General features: G+C 39.7%; 1 protein-coding gene across 2 annotated transcripts in view; it reads right to left on the reverse strand.

Annotated features, from left to right (window-relative positions):
• Window positions 1-14,440, reverse strand: part of cgnl1 (cingulin-like 1) — a 39,934-nt gene extending 25,494 nt beyond the window's left edge. The window contains exons 1-8 of one of the 2 annotated variants that reach the window (XM_067437402.1): window positions 14,308-14,440; window positions 10,366-11,988; window positions 10,149-10,243; window positions 5,138-5,243; window positions 4,646-4,747; window positions 4,184-4,332; window positions 3,545-3,686; window positions 2,710-2,922 (exon numbers count right to left, since the gene is read on the reverse strand). In XM_067437402.1, the coding sequence (XP_067293503.1) occupies window positions 2,710-2,922; window positions 3,545-3,686; window positions 4,184-4,332; window positions 4,646-4,747; window positions 5,138-5,243; window positions 10,149-10,243; window positions 10,366-11,943 (2,385 nt within the window). In that variant the 5' untranslated portion in view covers window positions 11,944-11,988; window positions 14,308-14,440. Of the gene's footprint in view, window positions 1-2,709; window positions 2,923-3,544; window positions 3,687-4,183; window positions 4,333-4,645; window positions 4,748-5,137; window positions 5,244-10,148; window positions 10,244-10,365; window positions 11,992-14,307 lie in introns of both variants that reach the window. The other variant, XM_067437401.1, reaches the window with a different exon arrangement.
• Between the last annotated feature and the right edge of the window lie 8,496 nt (window positions 14,441-22,936).

The raw sequence follows: 22,936 nt of genomic DNA on the forward strand, positions 1-22,936 counted from the left end.
ACTACTCTATATGTATTTAAGATTGACATGAGATTGACTGAAACTGAGTGTTTCACCCCCCCTTTAAGTCCTCAGCCAAGAAGTTTGGACTCATTTGGAGACAGGGCTAAATCCTTAGCTCTGTGCTTCTGTGTTTAATCTCATAAAGACTGGAGGTCTGAGGGTCAGACCCCCTCTGCTGAGCTCATGGTGGGGGGTTTGTAGGGTCCAGGACGCTACACTTCTTGACAACAGGGGACTTTGGCTCTGTGGGAGAGTGAGAACAATAGCAGAAGAATCCAGGCCAGTGCTGGAGTGAGCTCAGGCTGTAGTGAGGACCCTGCCATGGCCTAGTTACAAACACAGAGCACGTCGCGCATGAGGGCTGCTGTTTATATGTAGACTATGAACTGTCACAGTAATCACTTATAATCATTGTCAAAGCCCATCAAGACACTGTAATGCTGCAGACTGAGCTTGTTGTTATAAGGTTAAAGGGTGAGATGTGGACTAATGCAGATGCACATAATCTCTTTGAAGCTCATATTTGCTTTCATATGGCTGTTCTTCATTGTTTTTGCACTTTTTTTCAGTGTTACATTATCTCCTCCTCCACTTCCCCTCTCCCACTCAGACATCCAGCTGAATCACCACAGAGCAGGACGGAACAGTTTGCTATCATCACCTGAGGAAACACACCACGTCCTGTGAGACTGTCGGCTCCCCAAACAGCCCCAAGGAGACGGTTACCGCTCTGTATCAGCCACAGCCCACAAAACAAACAAATACAGCACAGTGACAGCGCTGCACTCAAATACATCAAAGCTACATGTCCTGATACTAGCAACCAATGCAAGATTTCTATACTGGTTGACTGATAGCGGTTGTTCAATGAACATCTCTATTAACTCTTCCCATTTCAAATAAATTTTGAACTTTCTATTTCATTAAAAAATCCTCAATTAAAAAAATCACCAAAAATTTTAAACAGCTGTTTTCCACATTGATAATTATGAGAACGATTTATTGAGCTGAAATTTTTGGGTGATTTTTTGTTTATTTTTTAATAATTAATAATTTTATGAAATAGAAAGTTCAAAAGAACAACATTTATTTGAAATGGGAAGAGTTAATAGAGATGTTCATTGAACAACCGCTATCAGTGATTCCTTTTGTGAAGGAATCAGTTACGAATAAAGGAAGAATAATTCACACTGCACACAGACAGCGAGCAACGCAGACAATCACCATATTACAGTTTGTCACTTTGCAGATCTTCCACAACCAGACAAACACCAATAAAACAAGCGCTGACCAATGGTAACACACTGATCTGACAAAACTCGAAGGAGTGTCAGTTGCCGCTGGTCTGCGTTTGTAGGTGCAGGGTGAATTGGCCTTAAGAAAACAGGGAAATTCATTGGAGCAGGGAGAGAATCCCTTCCCAAGGATGCCCAACCGTTGAGAATCAGGAATCTCTTGCTGAGAGGGGGACAGTGTGACCCCCCACTCCCTTTCGGATCCCCCTCCTGCTACTGGGGCAGAGCAATACCTTTATATGCAGCAGTAAAAGTGGACACAAACAAATTGACCACATACATTTTGTACATTGCTGGTTGCCTTACAGAAACATCCACGCAAGGTGTACTGGGAAACCTGGGATTAGTGGACTAAACTTCTTTGTAGGATAAAAAAGGCAAACAAATCAAACTAACCTTTCTGTACAGAACTCCTCCCATTGTGTCATCTGTAAGACCTCTTGTCTGCACAGTGACCCACTTCTTGGCCATGTTCAGTTCCCTCAGCTATTTGCATATGAAACAATCCCATCATTCATTTTCAAAGAAAGAGAGAAAGACCAGCTAACCAGCCCATCAGAGCCTCATTAGATTAGTGACGGCCTGCCACTGCAATTAAGCAGCACTAAACTCCATTTAGTGCTTCACCCTTCAGTGTTCCTCCACATGGGGCCTTCCTATCAACACCAACTCTATAAAGAAGAGGCGCACGGTAACACTCGTTTAGCCTTGTGGCTCGGTCACTCACGAAAATATCCAGAAAGCCAATGTCTGCAATCTGTCTATTTGTCCACTTCTCAAATATCTAACAAAAAAAAACATCTGTAATTCTTCTGACATCCGTTCGTGCAGATATTTAAAAAATAAGCACAATGAGTGGACAAACCAGGTTTACTGTGGCACCTGACCAAGAAAAAACTCTTTGTCTGTTTACTGCTTTAAACTGAGACAACAATGCCTTCCTTTGGCCAGGAAGTTCCTTTGTTGGAAAAAGGAAGTGAGCTAAGAGGCTGAAGGGGTTCCACCTACTTGTGGACACTTATCTGTCCTCAGAATGCCTCTTTCACTCCTTCTCTTCCTGTTCGTTCTGTTCTGTTCTGTTTTGTGTTGCGCTTATCTGACAAGCTATAAATATCTGAATGTGGACCCAAAAACAAATCGAAGCATGCAATATTGAATATCGTGACTTAATTTTAAAGTTTAACGGTTTTTAATTTGAAAAATATATTACGTGTGTCTTAACATATACTATGATCATTGCCTGCTAGACCTGCATAAAAACACTTTAAATGTCACATTTCCTGCCACTTTTTAGTGAGGACAGGAAATGATAGGAAGTTATAGAGGGAATAGGATCAGGAAATGCTTACAAGCTCTGCTGTTGTTGCTTTATTTGCAAGTAGTTAAAAATGTAAAAAGCCAGATATATAACCTGTTTGGCTTCCTCCACAGCCGTTTGTAGCTTACGGATCTCTTTTTCATACTGCTCCCTAAGTTTATCCACCTCCTGATCGTGAGTTGCCACCTCCTCTTTCAGAGCTCCTTTAAGGGCGGTCAGCTCCCTCTCACGCCTCCTCAGCAGCTCCTCCTGCTCCTCTTTAGAAAGAAGCAAGTCCTGGAGGTCTAGTTTCAGTTGCATGAAGTCCTAGAAAGAACAGCACATGGTAAGAGGTTCTGCAATCATCCTCAAGTATTAATTAATTTGGATAGGCAAAGTAGCTTCTGTTCTGCTATAGATTGTTGAGATGTAAAATTTGCATGAGAAATATACAGCTCTCCATGATATTTTATGTCCCTCAATAGAAGTTATACACTAACACTACTGTTCAAAAGTTTGCAGTCACCAAGATTTTTTTTTAAATATTCAAAACACAGTAAAAACAACAATATTGTGATATATTATTACAATTTAAAATAACAGTTTTATTTCAATACATTTTAAAGTGTAATTTATTCCTGTGATGCAAAGCTGAATTTTCAGCATCATTACTCCAGTCTTCAGTGTCACATGTTTCTTGCTGATTTGTTGCTCAAGGAACATTTCTTCTTATTATTATTATTCTTCTTCTTATTATTATTATTATTATCAATCTTTAAAACAGTTGTGGAAACAGTGATACATTTTTAAGGATTCTTAGATTAATAAAAAGTTCAAAAGAACTGAATTTGAAATAGATCAAAATAATAATAATAAAAATAATAATAATACCGACCACAAACTTTTGAACGGTAGTGTAATGTTAGGATGATATGTTTTGAGGCTGTACCTCCATCATGGCCTCTTTGTCTCTGATGTCTGTTTGAGATTGCTTGGCTCCATCCAGCTCATCGTGCATCTCTGAGAGCTGGTCCTGCAGGTCTCGGATCTCAGTCTGGTACTGCTCTTTCTCCATTTTTACCTGGTAGAGTCTGATATACACACACAAACATACTCAGAATACCTGCATTCTGAAGTGAAATAAGAGCCAATGCAGACACGCCTGATAATCTGCTGAGCTCATGTCCATATAAACTCCTGCCAATTCAAACCATGATGTCACAAGATAATTCACACTTTATTTTGACAACCTTAGCTACAGGATGGAGAAATCCCAGAAACTGGCACATCTAATGGTAGTGTACATTTTCACAGCATTAGAAGGATTCCCATCAGGGCCAACACCTGTAAATTAGCTTTTGCTCCAAAGTTCATAAAGAACACATAGACAGATGTGTTATTTGTGAATGTTGGTACAAAAGTAAAATTAACAGGCTAAATAAGGGCGATGCAGAGTTAAATATAGTAAAATGTGCGAGCTGAGAGTTTAAAAACTTTTTTTTTTTTTCAATTAAAGGTGTTCCATTTTTGTGGAACTTTTTTACATGTGCAGGTTCTGTGTGAGTCCGTCCACAAAACAGTATCTTACTCCTCCACTGTAGTGCGCAGGTCAGCCTCTGTTTTACTAAGCTTGTCCCGGAGTCTGCTGCACTCGGCTTGACTCTGTTCCAGCTCTCTCCGCAAATCTTTCATTACTGTTCCCGCCTTCAGCTGAGTCTCGCTCAGATCACTGCTCTTCTACAGGGAGGGACATAATAAGAAATGACAGTGAGGACATGAAATGACAGTTACCTTACTGAACCTTCAAAATCATTGTCTGTCTGAGAGACTGGGTGTCTTTTTTTGGATTTAAGGCCCAGTCTTTCTAATAAGCCAGTAATTGGTTAATTTGATTATTGATCTTAAGGGATGATAGGAGTGGGATTTTCAGTCAACACGGAAGCTTCTAACAGACTGACTAAATAGACAGAGCAGGGATCCAAGGTGCAATTGATGAGTCAAAGCAGTAGAGTTATTAGTGGAGACTGGAGAGAGGGAGGGAGTGTTTTACCTTGCTTTCATTCTTAATCTGTTTCTTAAGATCAGCAATTTCTTTTTCCAGTTCGGCTTTCTGCTCCTGAAGGGCTCTAGCCTGGGCTGCAAGGTCTGGAGCCTGAGAGAGAAACATTTATTATTATTCACATTTTGGCAGATTACAAAACAGCAGATTCTCAAGAATAATCTCTAAACTAATCAGACACATTTCAAAAGATGGGAAATTGTAATGCTTATTCATATGCTGATCTTTTCATATACAAAATGTCATTATTTTGTTATATAAAAATACAATGGAAAAATAAATACAGTGCAAAAGACAAGGTTCTGGTCTGATTTTGCTCGCATAATATGTTTAAACATTAGCCATGACTATGTCGTTTGCCAAGTAAATAACCCCAGCCAGTCTTTATACTTTCTCCAAGAGATAAACTAAGTCCCTCTTATAAGAGGCTCACAGTCTTAACTGTTTGTTGAACCCAATTACAATGCCACAACAACAGCTCACTTTGTTGTCGCCTTGCACGTTTCCAGCGGCCCGTGACTTCAAGGTCTGGATTTTTTCGAACACCAGGTTGACCTTCCTCTTGGTAGTGTCATCATTATCATTGCTCCTGCAAAACAAAACACAAGTGCTACTAATTCACTTGGATGGCTTGAGAGTCTCTTTCTCCCAGGCAACTTGTGTGTTGATAGAACATGTGTGTGTGTGTGCCGAATGGATCAGAGTATAATCCCTGACATTTCTGGGAAAAATCAGCCTGGCTCTTTGCCTGTGTGGAGAGTACGGAGTACTCAAGCTTTGATGTGTCACCTTATGACCTGCCCACCCTAATTATTGCCTTCTTTTAACAAGTCACATGTCTAGGAATGTGTGTGTGAGCAGGGACGCGGATGCCCGCATGTTCCCAGGGCACTCAAGTGATGCATCAGGGAAAAGCACAGAACATTGGGTTAGTGCCATGCGTATACAGCAGACTAAAGCGTATCATTACATTTCACAAAGAGAGGAGAAACCAACAGACCAGCACCGCCTCTCCTTCAAACATACACGTCCCGCAGAGCAGCCTGTTATTAACAGTTTCATGACGCAAGATGAAATGTCAGAACACTGCTGGCGACAACATTGCTTTGCTCCATTACAACCCCCATAACTCTTAATCTGGTGCATCTAAGGCACGTGCCATTGAATGGTAAGTAACCACTACCTCAGGAAGTCTTGTCTGTAGGGCTGGTTAATAATGGTTGCTATTGACCAGAAGATATCTGATCCCAGATCTGCAGAGCTTCAGAAGGTTTGCAGATACTCATGAATAATCCGCTCTGCTCACCTCCCTCCACACATCACATGAGGAATGCAGAGAGGGCGGAACTTTTTAACATCAAGAATATGAGGTTCAGAAAGGGCACGGTTTCAGCTATTTCACTAGGGCAGGTTGGGCTGTTGGGCACCTACAGCATGCCTTTGAAGCTGTGCAGTGATCATGTAGGATTAGATGAGAGAAGGAAACAGTTCTGCTTTGGGTGAAAATGTAGTCCTTCAGCTAAATAACAGACTTTAATTGTTGGCAGTGGGCTAAAACCATTTATATTGGGCGTGGAATAACTAGTGCAAATCGTTTTTTTATGAAAGTGTATCTATTTATTAATTACTTGTCATGTTGATTGTTTTGAGATGTTAGAGGAAGAACATTAAGAACAGGTTTTTCCTTAAAAGAATGAGATATAAGTGTGGGGGTTGGAGTTGTGAGTTGATGATTCCACTGTACATAAATGAAGAAATGTAGGGGAGGTAAAATTCTTGTACTGTTATCATTATGTGTCAGACTATGTGGAGACTACTTCACATTCCAAGTAAAATCTCACTTCTAAAAAAAAAAGAAAAAGGGTGTTTTCACACTTGGGTCCTCTTAAAAATAACCAAACTCAAACTCCTTTAAGTGGACCAAGAGTTGAAACCAAGTGAAAAAGGACACCGTTCTCTTTATGTTCACACTGTCCCTGTACCTGTAAGAGGACTCAGATCCTTTTTGGTCCACTTTAGAAGGAATGTGGTCTCAGACCCCTTTGTGTTCAGACTGTTGCTTTTTGGATCTTGTCCAGCAATTAAAGGGGGGGTGAAACACTCAGTTTTAGTCAATCTCATGTCAATCTTGAGTACCTATAGAGTAGTATTGCATCCTTCATATCTCCAAAAAGTCTTTAGTTTTATTATATTTATAAAGGAAATATAGGCTGTACCGAGTCTTTCCGGAAAAAAAACGAGCGGCTGGGGGCGTATCGTGTGGGCGGAGCTAAAGAATGACGAGCGCGCAAAGCGGTGACGTCCTCAAGCGTGGAGAAACCCATGGCTATCGAGCTCATAATAGATATATGATCCAGAATCCTTCGGAGGCTGAAATAAATTGAACAGGAGAAACAGCAACAGCAGGACATCCGTCTCTGTGGTATGTACTGTATTTAGTGGCCTGTCAACATTTGTGTGTCTTTACTCGCAGTTTATGATCACATGATTTAGTTTATGGACTATTGTATGTGACTAAACCTTAGCAGTAGCAAGCAAAACGGTTTTGCACATCCGACTAGTGTAACGTTATACATAGAACAACAATGGAGTCCGTTTGAATGACGAAGCACGTGATCGTGTTGTTTACTGATGTTTACTCACGCGACAACAGCACAGACATTTGAAGCAGTTTTACTCACCGGCTGCTTCCAAAGCAGGACCGAACCTTTATCACTGTGACCGCTCCGTCAAAAACACACTTCTTTAGTATGATTTGGTGAAGTCCTGACAGCAGTGACTTGCTGTGCTGAAGCGTTGAAGTCGCTTGATGTCACAGATAGGAATAAATCGGAGCGCGGCGCTGAGTGTTTATGGGCGTGCATTTCCTCTCTCGCTCTAGTCACGCGCGCGCATCCTACCGGGAGAAGAGCCCGTACGGCCCATACAAGGACCTTCTGCTCTATTAAAGTCAAGCCGACCCATACTCGAAAAAAACTCTCCGAAACTTGTAAGAAACCAGAAGGAGTATTTTTAACACAGAAATACTCGATCAAACGTCCAACATTAGTTTTTGAAACTTTGTCTATGTTTAGGATGGGAATCCAAGTCTTTAACAGTGTAAAAAGCTCAGTATGCATGAAACAGCATTTCACCCCCCCTTTAAATAAACTGCTTTAAATTTTCCAGGTAATTTTTTTATGACTGCTACAAATGCTGTTAAATTAAGCTGTTTATCTTTTATATATATATATATATATATATATATATTTTTTTTTTTTTATATATATACAGGGAGTCCAGAATTATTAGGCAAATGAGTATTTTGACCACATCATCCTCGTTATGCATGTTGTCTTCCTCCAAGCTGTATAGGCTGGAAAGCCTTCTACCAATTAAGCATATTAGGTGATGTGCATCTCTGTAATGAGAAGGGGTGTGGTCTAATGACATCAACACCCTATATCAGGTGTGCATAATTATTAGGCAACTTCCTTTCCTTTGGCAAAATGGGTCAAAAGAAGGACTTGACAGGCTCAGAAAAGTCAAAAATTGTGAGATATATTGCAGAGGGATGCAGCAGTCTTAAAATAGCCAAGCTTCTGAAGCGTGATCATTGAACAATCAAGCGTTTCATTCAAAATAGTCAGCAGGGTCGCAAGAAGCGTGTGGAAAAACCAAGGCGCAAAATAACTGCCCGTGAACTGAGAAAAGTCAAGCGTGCAGCTGCCAAGATGCCACTTGCCACCAGTTTGGCCATATTTCAGAGCTGCAACATCACTGGAGTGCCCAAAAGCACAAGGTGTGTAATACTCAGAGACATGGCCAAGGTAAGAAAGGCAGAAAGTCGACCACCACTGAACAAGACACACAAGCTGAAACGTCAAGACTGGGCCAAGAAATATCTCAAGACTGATTTTTCTAAGGTTTTATGGACTGATGAAATGAGAGTGAGTCTTGATGGGCCAGATGGATGAGCTCCAGTCCGACTCAGACGCCAGCAAGGTGGAGGTGGAGTACTGGTTTGGGCTGGTATCATCAAAGATGAGCTTGTGGGGCCTTTTCGGGTTGAGGATGGAGTCAAGCTCAACTCCCAGTCCTACTACCAGTTTCTGGAAGAAACCTTCTTCAAGCAGTGGTACAGGAAGAAGACTGCATCCTTCAAGAAAAACATGATTTTCATGCAGGACAATGCTCCATCACACGCATCTAAGTACTCCACAGCGTGGCTGGCAAGAAAGGGTATAAAAGAAGAAAATCTAATGATATGGCCTCCTTGTTCACCTGATCTGAACCCCATTGAGAACCTGTGGTCCATCATCAAATGTGCGATTTACAAGGAGGGAAAACAGTACACCTCTCTGAACAGTGTCTGGGAGGCTGTGGTTGCTGCTGCACGCAATGTTGATGGTGAACAGATCAAAACACTGACAGAATCCATGGATGGCAGGCTTTTGAGTGTCCTTGCAAAGAAAGGTGGCTATATTGGTCACTGATTTGTTTTTGTTTGGTTTTTGAATGTCAGAAATGTATATTTGTGAATATGTTATATTGGTTTCACTGGTAAAAATAAATAATTGAAATGGGTATAAATTTGTTTTTTGTTAAGTTGCCTAATAATTATGCACAGTAATAGTCACCTGCACACACAGATATCCCCCTAAAATAGCTAAAACTAAAAACTAAAACTTCCAAAAATATTCAGCTTTGATATTAATGAGTTTTTTTGTGTTCATTGAGAACATGGTTGTTGTTCAATAATAAAATTCATCCTCAAAAATACAACTTGCCTAATAATTCTGCACTCCCTGTATATATATATATATATATATATATATATTTTTTTTTTTTTTTTTTTTTTTTTTTTTTTTGCAATTCTACATATTATTGCACTAGCTATATCACACCCACCTTTTGTAAAAACATTTATTTTGAATAGTTTTCCTTGATTCATGTTTTAGTGCAGCAGGCACTGATAACATCAGCATACAGAAAGAAACAATACAATACAATTATAAAAGAAAGATACCAATTAAATAAACTGATTTAAATTTTCAGGTAAATTATAGGTATGCTATGTCTAAAAGCAGAATGGAATAAACTGCATATTCTTCACTGTGTACTCCACTGATTCTTATATTAGGCTAGTAATGCAGATGTTTATTCACTTATACACAAAACCGACTGTTCATTTGAAACTTGTGTTTTTGACACTAAAATAAATGCAGTAGACGCTAAAGATTCTGTTTAGTAGTACACGCGCTGTAACAGCTGGCTTCTGTGCACGCGCTTCAGGCGCTCTTTTTAAATGGTAGATGAATACATAGTATTATATATTTTACCTTATCCCTAAATTCCTTATCATGGAATCTCATTTGTAAGTGACCACTTAAAAAGTCATTTAAGATTTGTATGTTTATATAAAAACTGTTATAAATAAAATATATTAAAAAGTAATTTTAAAACATAGCAAATCTTTTTGAAGTTGTTGATATTACAAAAAAACTGCGCTCACCCATCTTTGAGGTAACTGAATAATATCTGCTTAGCAGTCTCTTCATTTGTTTGTTGTGAAAGCTCTTGCTGACCTTTCAAAAGATCAGGTGTCACCTGAGCAAAAAAAGAAAGCCAATTCATGTCATTATATATATAAATACATAAAAATCAATGACTGGTCCCCCCCTAATGGCAGGAATATATCAGAATAACAGAGGAAGTCCATCCTTTCTTACCTGGGCATCCACTTCAGTGCTGGTCGCTTTGACAGCGGGACGAGAAATTGGTCCTGTTTTCAGACTTGACAGGCACTTCATACTCTGTGATGGTTTGGCATCTTCATTTTTGTTCTCTACAGGTGCTACAGAGGGACGACTCTGAGGATTCTTGTACCCCAAAATAGCAGCTGAAGAGTTGGAGACCGTCCCCTGAGGAGAGCCTGGAGCACTTTTGACTTGTGTTACATTTCTTAGGCTTATCCTGGGTCCAGTAGTGGAAGTTGGCGACAAGGGGGAGGTCTTGACTCCAGCGGCCTTCTGCAGGAGCAGTGACGGGCGAAGAAGATGCTCTGTAGATCTGCCTCGATTCCTGCTAACCTCATCCAAGTAGTCAGCATCACCCCCAAGACCAAATGGCAAGGCGCTATCAACACTCCGGGAACGCTTACGGTCTTCTGGGTTAAGTCGATTCCTCCGCCCTGACCGACCTCTGCGTTGTTGAGTCTCTTTGCTGTCAAACTTCTTGATGAGCTCATCCACACCTGGGATGGAACCAGTATCAATGTCACGCCCTGTGCCAGGCAGGAAAGGGATGTAGCGGCGGTTCTCATGGCGGTTGATAGTCTCTGCATAAAGCTGGTCCAACTGGTCTTCTTTTGTTGGTGTGATGGAGCCCATAGAGGAGTTACGGGATGAGGACGACTGTAGCACCGGGCCACTGGAGTCAACACGGCGCAAGGGCAACACATCTGGTTCACGTCGACTTCGTTCAAGACTGGAGCTGGCGCTACTAACTGAGCTAGGAGGTCTTGAAGAGGCCTTGGTCTGGTCGTTGGGGTTACTGGCTACTGTAGATGCCTGTGGAAGTGGAAGGCGTTGAGACTGGTAGGGCACTGGAGTCTTAAAAGGTGGCTTAACCTGAGGTTGCGCTTGAACCTGGGGTTTGACCTGAGGCTGGGCCAGAACATGGTCTTTGGTCGGACCTGCTTGAGGTTGGACATTGAATGGGAGTGTCTGGGGACGAACCTGAGGCTGGGCGTGTCCCCTGTCATCTGGAAAAGATGTTTCTGGAACTAGGCTGGAGGACCTGGCTTGGCTCCCATTTGGAGAGTTGGTTCTGGGTAGGGATCCTGGGTAGGGATTGAGAGTCTCGACTACAGGTGGACTTCGAAAACTATCGAGAGTATTGCTCTCAGGATCATATGGCTTGAGAATCTCTGGATGCTTCTGGAAGTTTAAAAGACTGGATTGCTTCTTAGGATCAGAAGTTCCATTGTGAGTACCTCCATGAAGCTTCGGAGACATAAAATCCACATATGGGCCTTCAGAAATATTCTTCCTGGTTCCTTTGAAATCATATTCATCAAAATTGTTTAGGCTTTCAGATTCAATATATCCATTATTGTTTTGAGGGTCCACATAGGGGTTTGGACCTCTATCCTGGTTATTGAGGACCACATAGGGGTGTCCGTCTATGCCTTGAACTCTGATACTGAGCCCATATGTGCCATTACTCTGGCCTCTTGTGCGGGAAGGCTGCGTATAGCCTTGTGATAGTCCAGTGTTTGGCATGCCGCTAACTCTGTAAGACTCCATCAGGAACACTGAAACAACCAAATCCCTCTCGGTGGATAAGGCTCACTTCTGAAAACAAAGCCATAATCTCATTTTACACAAGAAGTTTGTAATGCTTACAGTATTTTTGCATTTCTAAAAGATCCTAATGAGACTATGTGACCAAATTGTATCATGCCACACAGTTTGTTGTCTTTTTTAAACCAGAGTTAAGGTAACTGAGCTAAATTTGAGTGGCAAAACCCAAAATATATATATTTTTAATTAAAAAGTCAAAGTAAAGTGTTTAGCATGATCCCTCAATACAAACAAAGGTGGACAAATCTAGGACCTAATAAGCCTTTTAAACAGATCCTTTGCTCAGGTTATAGAATTTATGGAGACAAACATTGATGTTGGGATATGCTACGATCTTTTTAGTTTTTCCATGGAACTTGAGTTAGATGGCAGAGTTACCGTATTTTACAGCATTAGATACAGTAAAATAATGTCCACTTACTTCATTAAAGTTTGCCAAGCATACAGACAGTTTCAGCCCAGCCGCAGACTTTATAATCTTAAGTACATTGACATTGCTGACAAAAGCTAACAGAGACTGCAGTGTCGGTTATTTAAACAAAAACAAACATTGCAAAAAAAGCTTATTATGTCACTGTAAAATATGGGGGCTATGTTAGAAAGATAAGCAGACGAAAAAAGCAGAGGTCAGTTTTGTATTCCATCGTCTTAAAACAGCTGGTGACTAAATTGCCTATTAACAGCTGATATCTTTTACTGAAAATAACCAAAGATGTTTTTTGGTTATTCAAGTACAACTAATTTTAACTGTAAAAAATCAAAACCACCCAGCTGCACTCATACTGTGTTCGTCAGTGTTATCACGTCTCAATTAATGCCAAAGAATTTGAAGAGATATGCAATGTGCAATAGTATTGTGCCTCAGGAATAGCAAAACACAAAGCTACAAAAATATCACCCCACTACAGGCATCACACCAGGCAACAGGCTATTATCAGTCCTCTGGACCCCTCTGATAACATCCTTTAACCTCAAAGCCAACAAAAGATTGCATTAGTCATATTGATGTCTTTGTTGCAACAGCAAATGGTATGACCAAAGCATGCAGTGTATTACAGTGCATGCAACCTGTGAGATCCCAGAGGGTTTGACAATGAAGAAAACAAAGACGGCATTGGTTCATTTTCAATGGACAAGTAAAGAATCCGTTCAGTGAAGAATGAAGGCGACACTAGAGACTACAGGTTGAAAGCACAAGATTGGAAGACCTAAAGTCTCGAGGCTAAAAAAGCTACTACAAAAACACAAAATAAACATCATAATAAAGAAGCAAATCAAAACGGAAAGTCCTTCTCATCGGCCACCACACTCAAGAGAGCAGAAGGGACTCAAACTTTCCAGCCCCAAAGAGGGGGATGAGAAAGAACAATAAGGGTGAGTTAAAAGCGGCAAGCCCCCTTATCCATAAGGAACAGAGCTCTGGTGCAGAAAAAAAGAATATGACACAATAGCCTCTTTCAGCTCCTGTATCACATGTACTATGTGCAGAGGAACTCAATTGTGTTAATGTAGCTCCTTTCCTCTCATTGTGCCCACTGGAAATGTGTAGCTCTGACAGGGAAACTAACACAGGCTATGCAGGCTCTTGCAGCATGGCCTCCACCTGCCTTCCACTTCCAGGGAAAGTCAAAACAGAGTTTTCTGGTGAAACAGTTTAACTACCAACTCCTCAACTTTGGCCTGATCCAGACCAAAAAAATCTACAGCTATAGTCTCAACAAAAACAACAAAAGTCTAGATGACCGATCAATCACTATTAACTCTGTATTCACTATTACTAATTTTACACTTTATTTTGATTTAACATACATCAGGTGGGTATACTATTAGACTATTAGGTATGGGTACTATTAGACTAGTTTTTTTTTTAATGTATATTTGTGATTTAATTTACATTTTGGATTACAGTACTGTAAAAACACAATCTGATTATATTGAATAATGCAAAAAAATAATCTTGTAGTTGCGTTTATATGCATCATACAGCTAAAACATGCACAAGATTAAGACAAAAGTTTGTTTTCCATTGCTTTCTGTGCAATAATTCATGTATTGCGTAATTAATACCAAACTTCATCCCATATGCTCCAAGCACTAAGTGCAGTTTTAATAATATAGCCTACCTGTTTTCTCCATACAAGAACATTGCCTGTTTGTGTGCTCATTCAAGTTTATTAATTTTCATTTCAATGTTTTAATTAACTTCAGCTCAACTATTATGTCGCCCAAATGCTCATAGACTAGCAAATTCTCACACTTTTTTGTGAGAATATAATAAAAAATATATAATGCAAAAGCAGCCCTTACCGCTGTTTGTCGTTCAAGATGCGTTTATTTGTTGATCAAGCTCTGTAAAAAGCTATAACACAAAACGAAAGCCCCATCTCCTCTCAGCTGGCCAAAGTCACTTGTTGCACGTCTTGTTTTCAGACTAGTTTGGTTTTACTTCAAGCACACGGACTGTTGAAGAGCGCAAAGCCCCGCCCACACCCGTCACTCCTCCACCCACCCGCTGCAGGCTGATTCACGATCAGCTGATCTGCTCAACATAACTACCGAACACAGCTCATTTGGCTTTTCTGCTGATCTCAAGACACAAAGGTTCACGCCCGTTTCACACATACTCCGTCTGCAGTGCGTGTGCGGTGCGTGTTGCGTTGCGTGTGCGTTGCAGGAGCCCCACACCCTATAGTCCTTTCACATATGCTGCGTTTGCAGTCCGCAACTGATCCGCTGTTGCATACCACAAACACAGCATTTATTCCTTATTTTTTATTTAAATCCAAACGTTTTTACTGAACATGCCTCGTCAGAATTCCAATTCTCTTTGTTTACTCTTTAATAGAAGTCAGGTTACGTAGTCTAGGCTACTACATTTAAACAACATTTTATTAAATTCATTTATTTATATTTATATACTTTAGATTTAGCTCACACAAGTGGCAAAACATTTAAACATTGGTTATAGCCTTAAATCACAAACATTTTAAATTAGAAACTTACAATAGTCTATTCAAAAACAGCCGACTCTCGTCTTTTCTTTCGTTTTTACACCCTTTTAAAAGAAATCCTGCAGGGCAAAAAGAACTTTGCTTTTCACCTCCAAGAAAGTACGAGTGCTCTCCATTATGGCACATTTTTTTTTACCTAAATGCCAGGTAAGGTGTTGTTTTGTTGCTTTACTTGAGGAAAAAAAGCCATGTGTTGACTTTGAAACAAGAGTATATTTTAAATGATATGCATCTGTGGTGAAATTACTAGATTTTCGCGTCAGTACATGTTTATTTTAATGCGAACAATGTTCTGTCGCTTTAATGCAGCAACGCAACGCAGCGCAGCGCAGCAAAAAATAGACTCGGTACGAAAACGATCGCCTCACTGCTGGAGACGCAACGCTCCTGGAACGGACTGACGGACCGCATCCGCGTGCAGTGTGAAAGCTGTCATCCGTTTACATGGGTACGGAAAAAAATACGCAACGCACACGCACTGCAGACGGAGTATGTGTGAAACGGGCGTCAGCCAGAAACTGGGTGTAGGCCTTCCAAGTACTTGTTCCAGTATCGGTGAAATCAAGGGTTTTCATAATGAATTAGTAAGAGACATTAAATATTGAAGAAAACTGAAAAGACATTAAATTACCTATGTTATTAAATATTATAAAATCAACAGTTACAAAAAAATTAAATTCGTGATCAAAATCACTAACAGCTTTCACAGCACCCATATCGGATCAGATCGTTATTTTCTGTTGCTATCGGAATTATCGTGAATAATTATTAAACATGAAAACATAAACGCCCTATCTATGGAATAAAAAGACTGTCAATAATAACACGTGCGTAAACAAGTAAAAATGAGATGAGCTCGTTAAGACATTTTCGATAGCACGGGAGGCGGTAGGCCATGCGCGTGCGTCTATAAATAGCTTAATACGAATGGTTTGAATCTATATTGTTTTTATTGTTTTGCTTTATTCACTTGAATTCATCAAGTGTACTTCATCTGGTGTACGCTATTGGTTTATTTTTTATGTGTTCTCGGGTTATGCATTAGAGCAAGAACACGTGTGTAAAAAACTAAACAAATATGAACTTACTTCACTTGCGAAATTAAATTAAACAAAACTTGAACTAAAAAACTTTTTTATGATTAGTAACTTTAGCCTAATCATGCCCAGAAATACACGTACCATATTGCTTATGGAGGTGAATTCAAAACATTGTTTCCATTTAATGAGTGTGTTTATGATGATTTGGCAGCGCTAGAGTAAATTTCGTGATAGAAATATTTACAAAACAGGTGGAGTGAAAACGGGATTTACAGACTAGCTAGCATTACATTCGGGCTAATATCTAAATGATGAGCTGACAGCTCTTTAGGCTGACAGCGCCATCTAGCGATAGAACACTGCACATGCCAAACACAAGCGTCTTCATTAGAAAACAACTGACAGCAAATAAATAATAAAAAAGGTGTCAGTAATGTTAATAAAATAACGATTACAATAGATCTGAAGAATATCAAATAAAATAGCCTACAGTTAACAGGAAAAAAGTTTTCAACAAAGAATAAGACAAACAACAAATGAACTAGCGAGGAAGATGCAGTGGTTAAAAAAAAATCCTAAGTGTTTCTCCTATATCTCTATCTCTGTATTACAGGGCAGAAAAAAAGTCTGCCAAAGCTTTAACCTACTTAATATAATATGAGGAGATAAATGGGTCACCGACTGAGGAGCAGTAATAAACTTCTGGAACAATGATCAACCGTGTTTGTTTGTTTGATTATTAATGTGCATAGGTTTGGTGTCCTCAGAAAATCTGTCTTTAATTGCTCATCCTCCTTTCGTTTCCAAATCTAGTAAAGTATCGCCATCTATTCTAGTTATCCTAAGAAGGACCAATGCAATGGCTTGGTCCTTTGTTGTCTGTTGTGTTTTCATTTCTATCTTGTGATTTGCTGGGAAACATAAGCTCTAGGCTATTTGAAAGCCCCAGCAGCTTGTTCGGCAGGGAGCGCTGTCTGTCCCCGTTTGGGGATCCGGGGGTCTTGATGTGAACAGAGATCCAGCGATGGAGGCCTCGACTGAGATAGCCTGCCCTACATAATGGGCAGTTCTTCATTTTTGTAGGACCACTGCAGTATTTTTTATTATAAATGATCAGGCCTATTCGTTCCTATTAATTATTGCAAGCTATAGGCAAAATTAACTTTCGTTCATTCTATAGGCCTATAGCCTATGGCTAGAGTGGTCTGTAATCGAAACACCCTCATGTTGTTGATGATGATTCAATGTTATCCCAAACAAATCTAGACATGAAAAGCCTTCCAAAAACGTTTACTGCTGATAAGCCAGAATTTAAATGATTAATGATAGAGCCCGGCACACGCTTCTGAATAGGCATGTGTGTGTGTGTGTGTGTGTGTGTGTGTGAGCATCGTTTTTTTCACCCACCATGAGCTTAAAATAGTCTAGGTGTAGTTGCTTTTGCCTGTCACTCACATGAGATCGCAGCGATCCAATCAATTTCTGATTAACACAGTCAAGTCCACTCTCGAGAGTGGACTTGACTGTGTTAATCAGAAATTAAATCAGTGGACTTGATCGTCCCCAGTTAACCATTTTTGCTTCACAGAAAAATCTAACGTTATCTGTTGGTTAGCCAGGAATGTTCTTTACGTAAACAGAACGTTCTCTTTAGGTTAAAATTAAAAAAAATATATAATAAAAAATAAAATAAAATAATAAATAAATAACCTTCATGCAACGATCTGGGAATGTTATTTTTAGGAACAAAAAAGAAACTAGAGAACGTTCCCAGAAACGAAAAACGGGAAGCTAGCCTAAAGGGGAACTTTTTGTGTAGCCTATACTTGGTAGGCTACTAGGCCTACTATATATTTCCCCTTGTACGTGAAGCATAAAGGCGTTTTCTTTGAGAAGGGTCTGCGCGGCTTTGGAGCGGTTCTGACCGCGCATGCGCATTGAGTCGTTATGTCTTCGAGATGCACGTACGGCGCTGGAAGTGAATAAAACTGCAATTTTATTTATTTATTTATTTATTTATTTATTTATTTATTTATTTATTTATTGTAATTGCACTTGTTTGATTTTATAGTTGTTACTTAGTGATCAACTGTAATGGTAAAATAATGAAATGTTTAAAATGTAAATTGTAAATGTAGGCCTAATAAATAAATGTAAAAAAAAAAAATCGTTTCTTATGTCTCCATCAAATTAATAATATGCTCACAGCTTTCAGTCTGTTTAAAAGTACTCTTTATTTGTGTTTACGTTTATGCATTTAATCAAATTGAGGAATTAGTTATCTTGACTTTAGACTAATCATTTAATAATTATAAAAACCTTTGAAATGTCTAGGGGAGGGGGGGGGGTCTTAAAGAAATGTTTATGACAGCATTGTTTTAAATCCGTAAAGAAGTCTGAAGACCTCCGGGCAACAGCAGATGCAAAAAAATAACAGCAGGAGCAACAATAATCAATAGATAGTTTTAGGACAGAATTAAGATGTTAAAATAACATCAGAGCTAGAGTCATAGACAGTAAAAGAAATGGACTGAGCGATCCCATTGACGTCAACGGCGAAATAATGAAGTCAGCCTAGGGGCACTCACTTCCTGATGGCTGGGCGAACTGCGCCGGCTCAGACTGAGCTTGACGACGTAGATGTGACGTGAGTCTCCTGTCTGACAGCTGTAGGTCTTCTAATAGTTGTGGACAGTGAAAGCTGAATCACGTTGTTTAAATATTTTCTCCCGTTGCTTTTGGCTCACTAAGCTTTTTTGGGCTTCTCCCCATTCTTCCCCCTTGACTTTATCAGACTTTATGTCTCCACGTCCCCCCGACTGTCTCATAGACAGTAAAAGATTGCCTGCGAGCGTCTTCTCAGGTCTATACGGTAATTTCTCAACTGTGCGACAGAGTCGCGTTGGTTATGACGCAATCGTTAGCCTATTTTTACAAAAACAGCTTCTACGGGGCGATAGTGTAAGATACAAGGTAACGGAGCCTTTTATGCATTGTCGTGTTTCTTTAGAAATAAACAATGGACAAATTGAGTCTTTAAACGCCTCAGATGTAAAGTTATTCACTGTCAAAGTGACTCAAAAATGAATGGGAGTCAATGGGATGCTAACAGCAGGTGATGGCTTGGTTAGCAATGGCAGCCCCTAGGGGTGGAACGCTTTCTGAGCGCTAGATTACCCCCTTGGCTAGAGTGCGCATGTATGCGCTGTAGTGAAACTGCGCATGCGCGGGCAAAACCGCGGCTGAGGTGAAACTGCGGCTCTGCAGACAGATATTATTGTTTTCATTTGCTAAAGTGTTTGGCTTGCATCACAATAGGTAAGACAATCGCAAACCGTATGAAGCCGATTTTAAGGAGCGTTTCCTTTAAAAAGCCAATAACCACATGCTCTAGGATTTTTTTTGTTGGTGATCCGCCCCTCTTTTTGCGTCACACTTAATTAGATCACTTTAGGCTATGTTGAATGAACGCTTTCACATAGTTTTTGTTTTTGTTTTTTAATAGCCTATCTCCCGGAAATTAGTTTCCCTTGCTGAGTTTCGTAATGCACTAGGGCCTATTCCGTTTCCGCTATTTTAATGGCACTTCAAATGATAGAGTTCAAAATAGGCCTGGAAACTCTCACAAAACAAGATGCAACGAATAAATAAATAACATAAAAACATAACATAAAAAAACAACTAATGTAGGCCCACACCTAGTTTGTAGGGATCCAACTAAATACTATTTTTGTTGTTAAAATTAATTCATAAAATAGTTTTTCTTATCAACTCTATAAAGTAGGCAAAATTAGCATATGTGTTTAATTTATCAATGGTACTTGTTAGGTCTCAAGAAGAAGAAGTAGAAAAAACAGTAAAAGAAAGAGTAAACCAGAGTGAACCGTTTTTGTGGAATGTGACTTGGTAGTAAGCTTATGTTTGGACGATTAGCATTACCATAGCATTGATCTACAGTCTGTAATATAAGGAAATGTTAATAATAGTATTGCAGAAGAATTCAATCTAAGAATTTAAAATATATAATCAGGTAGTGTAAATATAAAGTGTAAAGCCAATAGAAATTTCTCTGAAAGGAAGAGAGTCAGCAGGAACATTATGATCAAATGCATGTCAGCCTGAGAGATCCTTGATTGTGCTCCAGCTGCAGAAGCCAAGATGCTCCTGTCAGCAAGCCCACCATGACACTCCCTCTCTGGGCTGTCCCAGGCAGCCAGATCCACAGGAAGTTAGCTCCTTGCAAACATGGTGGTCCCATGCTTATAAAACACTGCCCATTTTTCTAGTTGACTGCAAGTAAACACTCCAGGGCACGGTTTTGATAAAGGCAGGAAGGAATATGCACACAGTCGCACAAACACACATACACACATACACACACAAGGAGGAAATGGGACAAAGCTTTCCCACCCAGCCAGCGGAGTTGGAACGTTCTCCTGATGAGGTGTTGTGTTGGAAGGCTGACAGAGTCGGAATTGGCAGAGGTCTCTCCAGCATTTAGCAACCTCTTCCCCAGTGCCGTTCCTGTCTCAGAGCAGATCTGGGGCCCAACCTGTCAGCACAGGACAAATCCAATGAGAAAGCATCTCTTTCACACACATATGTACAGAGACATAATTTAGGGCAGATGTGTAAGACAGGGAGATGAGTTCTGGGATTTAGTTTAGTCTTTTAATTGGACAGGCAGGACTGATGTCATTGCATAAAATTGTACGGATGAGATGAAAAATTAGAAATAAACGGAGCAAACTGTTATTAGAGTTTCATAAGGTATTGTGGAAGTTGCATTGCACAGAAAGACTCTGGCCGTAAACCATTCACCACTACATGGGACAAAACAGGTGCTCCCATATTTCATAACTGACATAAATGGGAAAAACAAATAATTTAATTAGGAAGCAAAGTCAATTTATACTGGGAATATGTAGGAATATGGACACACCCTGCAATGAAGGAATGAAAGTCAAGAGTGTCACACTCCAGTGATATTTTCCCATGATCATTCACAAGAGATGCAAAGTATGTTTGTCTTTCAGTCAAGTTAAAGACAGATGTTGAACCCATGTAACAGAAATCTGAAAAGGTTTTTATTCAGTCCAAAGATAATTCTTCTGAAACAAATGGGGGAAGGGGGGAGAAGCCAAACAATTTTACAAATGCAAAATAATACTTTTTTTGCTCCTCTAAATATTGCAATTGGTGTTTTCACTCTATTTTGAAGATTAAAATGTAATGCTCTGTAATGCTTTTGAATACCCGATTCCAAAAAAAATTGGGACTGTACAAATTGTGAATAAAAAAGGAATACAATAATTTACAAATCTCATAAACTTATATTTTATTCACAATAGAATATAGATAACATATCAAATGTTGAAAGTCAGACATTTTGAAAATGTCATGCCAAATATTGGCTCATATTGGGTTTCATGAGAGCTACACGGTCCAAAAAAGTTGGGACAGGTAGCAATAAGAGGCCGGGAAAGTTAAATGTACAAATAAAGAACAGCTGGAGGACCAATTTGCAACTTATTAGGTCAATTGGCAACATGATTGGGTATAAAAAGAGCCTCTCAGAAGTCAAGATGGGCAGAGGATCACCAACTCCCCCAATGCTGCGGCGAAAAATAGTGAAGTAATATCAGAAAGAAGTTTTTTAGAGAAAAATTGCAAAGAGTTTGAAGTTATCATCACCTAGTGCATAATATATCCAAATATTCAGAGAATCTGGAACAATCTCTGGTTAAGGCTGGAAAACCATACTGAATGTCCATGATTTTCAGGCCCTTAGACGGCACTGCATCACATACAGGAATGCGACTGTAATGGAAATCATAGCATGGGCTCAGATATACTTCTTGTCGGTAAACACAATCCACAGAGCCATTCGCCATCACCGGCTTAAACTCTATAGGTTAAAAAAATAAACCATATCTAAACATGATCAGGTGAAGCACAGGTGTTTTCTCTGGGCCAAAGCTCATTTAAAATGGATTGTGGTAAAGTGGAAAACTGTTCTGTGGTCAGACGAATCAAAATTTGAAGTTCTTTTTGGAAAACTGGAACGCCATGTCATCCAGACTAAAGAGGACAAGGAAGGACAACCCAAGTTGTTATCAGCGCTTAGTTTAGAAGCCTGCATCTCTGATGGTATGGGGATGCATGAGTGTGTGTGGCATGAACAGCTTACACATCTGGAAAAGGACTATCAATGCTGAAAGGTATAGCCAAGTTCTAGAACAACATATGCTTCCATCCAGACGTCATCTCTTTCAGGGAAGACCTTGCATTTTCCAACATGACAATGCCAGAGCACATACTGAATCAATTACAACATCATGGCTGCATAGAAGAAGGGTCAAGGTACTGAAATGGCCAGTCTGCAGTCCAAATATTTCACCCATAGGAAACATTTGGCGCATCATAAAGAGGAAGATGTGACAAAGAAGACCTCAGACAGTTTAGCAACTAGAAGCCTTTATTAGACAAGAATGAGACAACGTTCCTATTTCTAAACTGGAGTAACTTTTCTCCTCAGTCCCCAGACGTTGCAATCATCCACATCATTGTAATCTGTTTTTATTCAGAATTTGTACAGTGTCTCAACTTTTTTGGAATCGGGTTTGTATGATACTAAACACAGTATTTGAGCAGTTCTTTAAATTGACTTGGAGATAGTCCACCAGAAAATTATCATTCTGTCATCATTTTCCTCACCGTCACGTTGTACCGAAACACTAGCTAGTGATTCTTATTAAGTGGGGGTCATTTTTTAGGATTCTTTAGCCAACTTAAGTCTCTGAGATCATGACACCTTGCACTTCTGGAGACTCCAGGTAGGTTGCAGTTCTGGAAAATGGTGGCGCTGGAGAATTAAGGGTTTCC

This window comes from Pseudorasbora parva, chromosome 1 (assembly GCF_024679245.1).
Source record: "Pseudorasbora parva isolate DD20220531a chromosome 1, ASM2467924v1, whole genome shotgun sequence".
In the NCBI taxonomy this organism is placed as follows: Eukaryota; Metazoa; Chordata; class Actinopteri; order Cypriniformes; family Gobionidae; genus Pseudorasbora; species Pseudorasbora parva.